Source organism: Lactuca saligna, chromosome 2 (genome assembly GCF_052625555.1).
Source record: "Lactuca saligna cultivar CGN05327 chromosome 2, ASM5262555v1, whole genome shotgun sequence".
Lineage (NCBI taxonomy): Eukaryota > Viridiplantae > Streptophyta > Magnoliopsida > Asterales > Asteraceae > Lactuca > Lactuca saligna.
The window spans coordinates 42,440,941-42,451,847 of NC_136418.1; the positions used below are offsets into that span (position 1 = coordinate 42,440,941).

Here is a 10,907-nt window from a genome sequence, read left to right on the forward strand (position 1 = left end):
AGAAATAACAATTACTTTGGTTTTTTCGTTAGTATAAAAATAGCAATGTACTTTTGCATCGATAAATGGATGTTGATTTGGTAGTTATGTTTTTGTCCCAAGTGCAAGAAATAGGAATGTACGTTTGGTATATCTTGTATTTAAGTGCAAGAAATAGTAATGTATTTTGGTAGTTTTTGTTTATGTTTGTTAAGTGAACTTATAAGTTTATTTATGTTGTTATTTATTATGTAGTTGGAAAAAATCTTCGGGTAATGCTCAACGACTGGACATGTAGGGATGAGCTCTATGCGTGTTTTCAATCGGGGAAAGATTAAGGTTGAAATGATGAGAACGGAGATGATGATTCGTCAGATAATTAATTTGTCTTTTGTATGTTACACTTGTGGTGGCACTTTGCTAGTTGTTAGAATTGTAAAGCTTTGGTTGTTTATTTTGGTATGAAATTATTTATAACAATATTTGATATCTAATCGAATGTTATTATGTAATTTTGTAACATCCCGATATTCAAGTACATCTATTTAACCCTTCTTCTTTACCAAGTTGTCAAATTTAGCCCTGGAGTGGAAAATGTTGCAAATGAGTATGTTGGGCGTACTGAAGAGTACGTTGCGCATACTCATGCGCTTATATTTGACGCAGACTCAACTAGGTACGATGGGCGTAACTGACTCAGATGCAAAACCCTAAATGAGACTTGAGGACTATAAAAGGAATGATAAGGCCCTTACCCTAGCCACAATATTACAGTTAGTGAAACCCTAAGAAAGCAAAAACTTGTTATAAGCTTGTGTGTGTGTGTGTGTTCTTAAACTTGAAAGTGTCATTTTGTGGTGGTGAAGAAGAAGAGGAGGCCATTGTGGGAGCTAGAAGTTGGAGGACAAGTTTGGATTCGAGTTCTATAGAGGTTGGAGCTTCATTTCGAGGTAAAAAGCTCAAAGCTTTCCTTGCCATTGTTGATTTGTGCTTTATGGACCCATTTTTAGGGTTTTTGGTTCCAAGGTGGAGACTTTATGGATTAAGTGGCCTTAGAATAGTCAGATCTGGAATTTAAGCTTAGATCTGTTTATTCCAGTGTAATATGTGTTGTAAGTTCATAAAAATCCAATCTTGGACGTGAATATTAATTCATGCATGAGATATAGGCTTAATGAGGATAGAGGAAAGGTAGTTAGAATGATTGGAGACCTTTACGGCCATGCAAAGGCTCAAAGGTTTCGACTTTATGGATTAAGTGGCGTTAGAATAGTCAGATCTGGAATTTAAGCTTATATCTTAATCGTTTAAGACCAAAAATCAATAAGAACATGAAACTAAGACTTACGCTCGGCGTAAATCATAGAACGCGCTGCGTAAGGGTTTGAGACCCCAATTCTGGATCGCCGGAGTACGCCATGCGTACAAGAGCTGGTACGTGCCGCTTACTGCCCTCTGTTGACTTTTAGGGTTTGATCAACAATTGGACATGTGGACCATTGAAGGGGTAAAATGGTCTTTACCCCCTTTTGAGAGATTATAAAAAGGGTCTAGTCTAGCTTTTGAGAATCATGTTTAATTAAAGGTAAAATACTTTATGTGATTAGACGGAGGCTAGATCAGTATTTCGAGTTTGAGATTTCCCGAGGTGAGTGTTCTCACTATACTTTACCAAGAGTGGTAATTAGAGTTATGTGACAGAGTATCTTGTATGTTATTTATATGATGTGATACACTATATTATTTCTATGCAATTTGTGCTATGTATGATTCAGAGTTTACAGAATTAGGACCAGAGGGTCCATAGAGTTATGGGACTGGAGGGTCCCACTAAGACACATTGACCAGAGGGTCACACAAAGTTACAGCCTCGAGTGGCTAATATGTGTTGTATGTGGTATTTTGGGGAACTCACTAAACATTTATGTTTACAGTGTTATTTGTTATGTGTTTCAGGTACTAACGAGGATCGTGAGAAGGCACCGTTATGATTTGTACACACTGACAGATGATTGTATTTTGTGATCTTGGGATATATTTTACTATGATGACATCTGTTGAACATGAGATTTGAAAATATTAAATTAGTTTTATGTTGTTTGAAAAATAAAAAATTGTTTAAAATTTTCATGTTGTTATAATTTTTTTTTGCCTTAAATGTGGTTATGTATCGGTTATTTTATACCTAAAATTGATTACTAAAAATAATTAAAAAATGAAAAATGTTATTAGCGACGATAGGTAGTGTTAACGACGACAGGATGTATTACCACCAACAACAGCATTAGCGGCGACAATTATCTTTACTGGCGACGTTCTAATCAATAGTGACAGACCAGTAACGACGATTTTTTATAGGTGATCTTTTTTACTCTTTAGCATTGACTTTTTGTTGCCACTAATTACTTTTTTTGTTACAGTGCATGCTATTAGATCTCCTAATTAATATCATATCACTTATCAATTTATTAATTTTTCATTTTAAATTTCAAAATTTAAATTTTCAACTTTAATTATTTTAAATTAAAATAAAGAGTAAATTACACGAATGGTCCCTATGGTTTGGGGTAATTTGCATGTTTGGTCCCTAACTTATTTTTTTAACTCGGAAGGTCCCTATGGTTTGTTTTTGTTACGCGTTTGATCCCTACTGTTTATTTTTGTTACGCGTTTGGTCCTTATCTTATCTAAAAAGACTATTATTTAAAGAGGAAAAAATAATGGGGTAGGTGAGGTAATGTGAGGGGGTGGGATTAGGGGAGTGTTTATTTAAATGAATTAAAAAAATCAAGGGTATAATAGTCTTTTTAGGTAAGATAGGGACCAAACGCGTAACAAAAACAAATAGTAGGGACCTTCCGAGTTAAAAAAATAAGTTAGGGACCAAACATGCAAATTACCCCAAACCATAGGGACCATTCGTGTAATTTACTCTAAAATAAGGTAATATAATTTTATGTATTTATTTAAACCAATAATTAAAATTTTATATAATTAAAAATTATATCTATATTAATAATTTATTTAAAATAATTAAGTAATAATTTTAAATTTTTACTATAAAAATTTAAATTTATAACTTTGGTTATAAACTAATAAATATAAATAAATAAATATCAAAAGTTTAAATTTATAACTTTGGTTATAAACTAATAAATATAAATAAATAAATTGATGAAAGCAGAGCTAAATAAGCCGACGCCTTTGGAATAGGGCGCAACTCGCAACCGCGAAGGGGGCAACTGCACTGGGAAAGGGGTTCTCCGGCAACGGCAAAAGACACTGGAAAGGAGATGTTTCCGGTGACGTTTCCATCTCCGTTTTTAAACACCATATTAACTCCTTATTCCTACTCTTTAACAATTGGATTTCTTTGTTCCTTCTCGTTAAGTATTTCTTCACTGTTTCTTTTTGCTAGCTTTTTCGGTATTAGAAGGCTGAAAAGCGGGTAGGCCATGACCCTTCCTTGCCACTTCGGTACTCTATAATATATCATTTTAATACACATTTTTCCAATAAATATAGTTTACGAGGAAAAATTAATGATTTTAAAACATATGATCACATCAAAAGATGCCATGATCGTAAAAGAACAAAAAGAAATTGAACAACAAATTCTTAGAAGGTATGCTACATCCCCATGAATTGAAAAAATGCAGAGAATATGAACAGTAGCGTAGCTAAACACCAAAACTTTACTATACGCTAACTAGAAGGCTGCTAACTACAGAAGCTAGGCTGCTAAAAAAGGTAAAACAAGGCATGCTAACACAGTAATTCTGAGAGTGTTTTCACAATTGTTTCTACAAATTCATTGGAGCCCTTCTCCCATTCCCATAAGAGTTTCAATCTCCCATGTGTATAAATATAAACATATTTCATTCTATCTCATAATTAAGAACAACTTCAATTCACCTTGGTATAGCTTGAATTCACAACATGATATCATTTACCATGTCATCGTGGTTGGAAGTTATAAGTATGAAAATCGAGCTCACTTTCACAGTTATTACTTTGTTAGCCATTTCATTCGCTGTTTTACTTCACAAGTCCCGGAAGACAACATCACGATTGCCTCCGGGACCTTGTGGTTTACCATTGCTAGGGTACCTTCCATTTCTTGGCCCCAACTTGCACCTTGAATTCACAAAAATGGCTAAACGTTTTGGCCCCATTTTCAAACTCCAACTAGGAAGTAAAACCTACATCATCGTCAACTCCTCAGACCTTGCTAAAGTTGTCGTCAACGAGCATGATGATATCTTTGCCAACCGAGACCCTCCGGTGGCTGCGCTAATCCTTTCATATGGTGGAAAAGATATAACGTGGTCTGATAACAACCCATATTGGCGTAACATGCGTAAAGTGTTTGTGCATGAAGTATTGAGCAACAAGAATCTTGAAGCTTCAGGGTCTTTCCGGCGAGCTGGAGTGAGAAAAACCATCAAGCATGTGTACGAAAGAATGGGAACGGAGGTAGACTTTGGTGGGATCGCGTTCTCTACGTCTCTCACAGTGATAAGTAGCATGGTATGGGGGAAAAGTGTGGATGAAGAGGAAGAAAGTAGTGATAATCTTTGGGATGGATTCCGAGAAGTGATGTCAGGGGTAATGGATATTGTGGGAGAGGCGAACGTGTCGGACTTTTTTCCGGTGCTGACGAGATTCGATTTACAAGGAGTCCAGCGAAAAATGAAGCTGCAATTTGAGAAGTTCGATGCGATCCTCCAGAGGATAATCGATGAAAGAATGAGCATTAAACCCCAAGAATCAACCGAGCAACATGGAAGAAAAGATTTCGTGCAGATTTTACTAGAGCTTAAACAGCAAAATACCGAATCTTCATTTAGCCTTACGCAAATAAAAGCTTTTCTCGTGGTACCATTATCATATATGATCTATCTATCGTTATTTTTGTTTGTTTGTTTATTTTTGTCCACTTATATATATTACATCGATTCAAGGCCTTAATTAAAACTTTATTTGTGTTTTTGAAACAGGATTTTTTTATCGCAGGCACAGACACAACAACAGTAATGGCCGAATGGACAATGACGGAGGTATTAAAGCATTCAGACGTAATGAAAAAGATACAAGAGGAACTAGAACGTGTTGTAGGAGAACACAACATTGTAGAAGAATCTCATCTTCCAAAACTATGTTACCTAGATGCAGTGATTAAGGAAACATTCCGTTTACACCCTGCACTTCCATTGTTGGTAGTTCGATCTCCGAGTAAATCGTGCACTGTTGATGGATACAAAGTTCCAAAGGGTTCGAATGTGTATTTGAATGTCTGGGCAATACATAGAGATCCTCAATATTGGGAGAATCCTTTAGAATTTGATCCAAATAGATTTCTAAACCTCGATGGAACAACAAAGTTTAATTATAATGGACTGAATACAAACTTTCTTGCTTTTGGATCTGGTAGAAGAAGGTGTCCAGGGCTTCCCTTGGGCGAGAAGATGCTCATGTATCTTTTGGCTTCATTGTTGCACTCGTTCAACTGGACTTTGCCTGATGAGAAAGAGCATGAGCTTCCGGATAAATTTGGCGTTGTCTTGAAGAAAGGAAATCCACTCATAGCTATTCCTTCTCAGAGGTTCGCACGCAATAATCTTTACATGTAATAGAAACACTTAGGTTGCATGCATGGTTATTTCCCTAAGTAAACATAAGAATAAGATAGCATAGCAAAGTCCTGCTGCCCTTTATCATTATCTAATAAGGAGGCCTGTCCATAGCCTTTTCATGCAACGGCCAAATGGATTTATTATGCCCCTGTATTTGTATTGTGCAATATAACGAAACATTAAATAAGAATTGAGAATTGATGTTTATACGTCAATTAGGAGATGATAAATGTATGTATATGTTTGCGAAGTAACCGTCTTATCATTGTCAGGTTAATTCTAGTTTATAGCCGTTGGAGGCTCAGTTAAATAAAGCTGATATGATCCTCTAAAGACTATGTCTTTAGGAGAATAAAGTGGCATGTGGCTACACCCATCAATGCATCTGTTGATGCAAGTTTCTCGAAAGTTTTGTTAGCAGCTAGTAGTATTTTAATCTCCCCTGTAATCAATTTTAATAGGAGCAAAAACACAGAACCAGTTTTGGTGTTCTAAATTCTCTCTTTCTCGTTTATAACTTACTGTGTGAGTGTGTGTGTTTGTTGAAAATTCACAAGATCCCAAAGGTCCAATTCCAACAGTTGGTATAAGAGCTTTCGGGTTCACAATAAGAGCTTGGTGTGAGCTTTACCAATGACACTCATACAATCAAAGGAGAACGGGAATGGAGGTGTACCACTCCACTACCCGATGCTGTCACCCACGAACTACACAACATAAGCAATAAAGATGGAGGTGATAATGGATGCCCAGGGAGTATGGGAATCCATCGAGCACCAAGTTGGCGCAGCTGTTGATGAAAAGAAAAGTAAGAAGGCTCGAGCATTCATATTCCAAGCGTTACCTGATGATGTGATTCTTCAAGTTGCGCAGAAGAAGACGAAAAAAGAAGTATGGAATTCGTTGAAAACTCGTTACTTGTGTGCCGATCGGGTTCAGAAGGCAAGAAAGCATGCACTCAAGAGTGAGTTTGACTCTTTAAGAATGAAGGAAGGAGAAACGATCGATGAATTTGTAGGGAAAATAAGTGGGATAAGCTCCAGTTATGTAAGCCTTGGTGAGAGCCTAGCCAATGGAGTGTTGGTTAGAAAACTACTTGATTCTGTCCCAGACAAATGCCTGCAACTCGTTGCCTCCATTGAGCAATATGTCGATGTAGACGACATGTCGTTCGAAGAGGCCATTGGAAGACTCAAAGCTTATGAATCTTGCTTGAAGCTTCGATCCGATAATGCAACCACAGAAGCAAGTCTGATGCTGACCTGATCAGAGGGACAAAATGGTCAGAAAACTCCCGGAAAGAACTCAGGAGGAAGAGGTCGAGGCTCGTACCAAAATGATCGAGGGGGAAGAAATGGAGGTCGAGGAAGAGGCAGTTAGCGAGGCAGAGATAGCCGGGGTGGCAACTCGTCACGAGATAACAACCAAGACAGTTGGAAGAATCGAGACAAGAAACACATTAAGTGTTTTAACTGTGATGATTTCTATCATTTTGCATGAGAATGCCATAAACCAAAACGTACAGAAGGCAATGTGAATCTCACTCAAGCACAAAAAGATGAGACAACTCTACTCTTGACAGTACACGGAGAAAAGACCGAAGAGTTGGTTTTGTTAAATGAAGATTAGGTCTTTCCGAGTCTAAAAGGGAATGAAAAGGACACATGGTATCTAGACAATGGAGCTAGTATCCATATGATAGGAGTAAGAGATTATTTTGCAGATTTGGATGAAAATATAAGGGGACAGGTATGGTTTGGAGACGGGTCAAGAGTTCAAATTAAAGGAAAGGGATCCATCTTGCTAGATTGCAAGAACAAAGAACAACTGGTCATTGTAGAGGTGTATTGCATTCCGGCTCTTCGAAGTAACATTCTGAGTCTCGGGCAGATGACGGAAGAAGGGTATGAAATTGGGATAAAGCAAGACTTTTTGAAGGTACACGACAAGTACAACAGGCTTGTGATGAAGGCACAACATTCGAAAAACCGCTTGTAGAAGATAGTGCTTCATACAACTCAACCAGTTTGTCTTCACACGCAAATAGACAACATGGCTTCGCTATGGCATGCTCGTCTAGGGCATGTCAATTTTCGCTTGTTAGAATCCATGGTGGAGAAAGGAATGGTACGTGGAGTACCAAAGGTGTGTCACCCAGCACAAGTTTGTGAAGGGTGTCTAGTAGCCAAGCAGACCCGTGAATTATTCCCACAAGAAGCTCAATGGCAAGCAAATGTTCCGTTAGAACTCGTGCATGCTGATCTCTGCGGACCCATAACACCACAAATAGTAGCAGGTAATCACTACTTCCTCCTTCTAGTTGATGACCACAGCAGGTTCATGTGGGTATACATGCTCAAGCACAAAAGTGAGGCTGTTGAAACCTTTAAGAGGTTTAGAAAACAGGTGGAAAGTGAAATCGGGTTTAAGATAAAGGGCTTGTGCACTGATCGTGGAGGAGAATTTACATCTGATGAGTTCGATGAATATTGTAGCAAGGATGGAATAAGGCGACAGCTGACCGCTCCATACTCTCCCTAGCAAAATAGAGTTGTGGAGCAGCATAATCGAACTATCCTTGAAGTCACGAGATCGTTATTAAAAGCAATGGAATTTCTAGAAATCTTATAGGGAGAGGCAGTACGCCATGCTGTTTAGATTCTCAATCGAGTTCCAACAAAATGAGTAAAAGATAGAACTCCTTATGAAGCACTGTATAGGAAGAAACCAACACCGGAGCATTTTAGGGTTTTCGGTTGTGTGGCGCATGCAAAAAGACCTGCCAACAAGCTTACAAAGTTAAGTGATCGTAGCATTCAATTAGTGTCTCTTGGCAACGAACCAGGGAGCAAAGCCTTTCGTCTATACAACCCAAGTGAAAAACGAAAATATGTGGCTAGGGATGTGATATTCGATGAAGGAACAAAGTGGAAGTGGGCCACAACTCAAAACGAATCACATGTTTTTTGTCAAGACTGGACTAGATTTCCAAGTGAAATCTCTTATGAACCAGGGAGTCCAACATGAAGATGGAAGCCCAGGAAGTCCGTTTCCCAGCTCTGGTCTGTCCAGCCCAACAAGCTCACCACGAACCCCTACATCAGTAACAAGCGACGAAAGTAGTTCATCTCCCTAAGGCACAACACTGTCATCGGACTCGTTGCCAAACCGATCAACATATGATGACAGACCAGTTTGAGGGTTTCGCACACTAGAAGATGTACTCAGTTGTTGTCAACCATTTGAAGAGGAAGTTGAGGAACTCATGTTCGCTGGGGAAGAACCCAGAATGTATGTAGAGGCGGCGAACGAACAAGAGTGGCAAGCTGCAATGAAGAAAGAACTGGAGTCAATTGAAGCCAATAATACATGGATATTAACGAATCCTCCCAAAGGACAAAAACCAATTGGATTAAAATGGGTCTATAAGGTAAAGAGGATGCAGGTGGAAAGATCATTAAACACAAAGCCCGACTTGTCGCGAAGGGGTACGTACAACAAAAGGGAGTTGATTTCGAAGAAGCTTTCGCACCAGTGGCTAGAATGGAAACAATTCGAGTTATCTTGGCTTTAGCAGCAGACGAGGGGTGGAGAGTTCATCATATGGATGTAAAATCGACATTCCTAAATGGGGTGCTATAGGAGGAGGTGTATGTTTCGTAACCTGATGGATTTCAAGTCAAAGGGAAGGAGCACATGGTGTACAAACTGAACAAATCCCTCTACGGGTTGCATCAATCCCCAAGAGCTTGGAATGCAAAACTCCACAATACACTCAAGGACATGGGCTTTCAGCGATGTCCTCAAGAATATGATGTATACAAGAATAAAAAGGAAAATATGAGTGACTTAGGTGTGCTATCCTATTATCTTGGGATTGAAGTCATGCAAAAGAATGGAAACATCTTGATAAACCAAGCTGGGTATGCTGAAAAGATCTTGCAAACTGCAGGTATGGGTGACTGTAATCCCACCAAGTACCCCATGGAACCACGATCTGGTTTAAGGCCATCTCCAATGGGAGTTCAATGGAGGGTTTAATGGGGAGTTTAATCTCATTAAACCCAAAATCTCCACTATAGGAAAATGACTAGGATTCAATGGAATGGGGAGTTTAATCCTCATTGAACTCTATATTCTCTCTCCTCATATATATATATATATATATATATATATATATATATATATATATATATATATATATATATATTATTTTTTATTTTAAATTAATGTTAATTTTAATTGTAGTTTTTAATTTTTAATTTCATGCTAATTAATTTTTTTAAAAATAACAATAAATAAAAAGAAAATGATAAATGATGTGACAATCCATTAAATTGTATAGAGTTTAATGGAGTGTAGAGTTTATTGGGTAAAGTTGTATAGTAAGTGGAATGTATATGTGTCCATCCATTGAACTCATATGAGTTCAATGCATTGGAGATGGTCTAATAAAGGATGAAGAAGGAGTATCGGTCAATGCGACTACAGGAAAATTGTTGGAAGCTTGAGATACCTAACCCATACAAGACCTGATTTGAGCTACTTTGTGGGTATTGCAAGTAGGTACATGGATGCCCCAAAGGAGAGTCATCTCAAGGCTATGTAACAGATATTAGGATACATCAAAGGTACCAAGAATTATGGTTTGGTGTACAAAATGGGTGGAGACAAGGAGCTAGTTGGGTACATTAGGATACATCAAAGGTACCAAGAATTATGGTTTGGTGTACAAAATGGGTGGAGACAAGGAGCTAGTTGGGTACATTGATAGTAGTTATGGGACAGATTTGGACAAAAGAAAAGGAACAACTGGAACAATGTTTTATTTTTTTGTTAAAGCTATCACATGGTCTTTGCAAAAGCAACGAACAGTGGTGTTATATCCTCATGCGAGGCGGAATTCATGGCAGCTACAGAAGCTGCATGTCAAGCATTATGGCTGAGGAGCTTGATAAAAGGCTTAACAGGGATGAAGGAAGAAAGAGTGAAGCTTTATGTTGACAACAAATCAGCTATAGCTTTGATGCATAACCCAGTTTTCCACGGGAGAAGTAAGCATATAGATACCAAATTCCACTTCATACGTGGGTGTATTGAAAGAAGGGAGATCCAGGTGGAGCATGTAAGCGGGGAAAATCAAAAGGCTGATCCTTTGACCAAATCTTTAGCACGTGTGAAATTTGGAGAGATGAGAAACTTGATTGGAGTTGAAAGCATTATAGTTTAAACTCAGAATTAAGGGGGAAATGTGTTAGGTTAATTCTAATTTATAGCCGTTGGAGGCTCAGT

At 38.0% G+C, this 10,907-nt stretch overlaps 1 protein-coding gene across 1 annotated transcript; it reads left to right on the top strand.

Annotated features, from left to right (window-relative positions):
* Positions 1 to 3,831: 3,831 nt before the first annotated feature.
* On the top strand, positions 3,832 to 5,832 carry LOC145028849 (geraniol 8-hydroxylase-like). Its single transcript, XM_078977569.1, has 2 exons — positions 3,832 to 4,857; positions 4,980 to 5,832. Exons 1-2 carry the CDS (start codon positions 3,919 to 3,921, stop codon positions 5,610 to 5,612), a joined length of 1,572 nt encoding a protein of 523 aa, XP_078833695.1. The 5' UTR covers positions 3,832 to 3,918; the 3' UTR covers positions 5,613 to 5,832.
* The last annotated feature ends 5,075 nt before the right edge of the window (positions 5,833 to 10,907 follow it).

Excerpts from the sequence above, each read along its gene's own strand:
- LOC145028849 (XM_078977569.1), top strand. The coding sequence starts at position 3,919 with ATGATATCATTTACCATGTCATCGTGGTTGGAAGTTATAAGTATGAAA. Across the intron at positions 4,858-4,979 it reads AAATAAAAGCTTTTCTCGTG|GATTTTTTTATCGCAGGCAC; the intron begins GTACCATTATCA and ends TTTTTGAAACAG.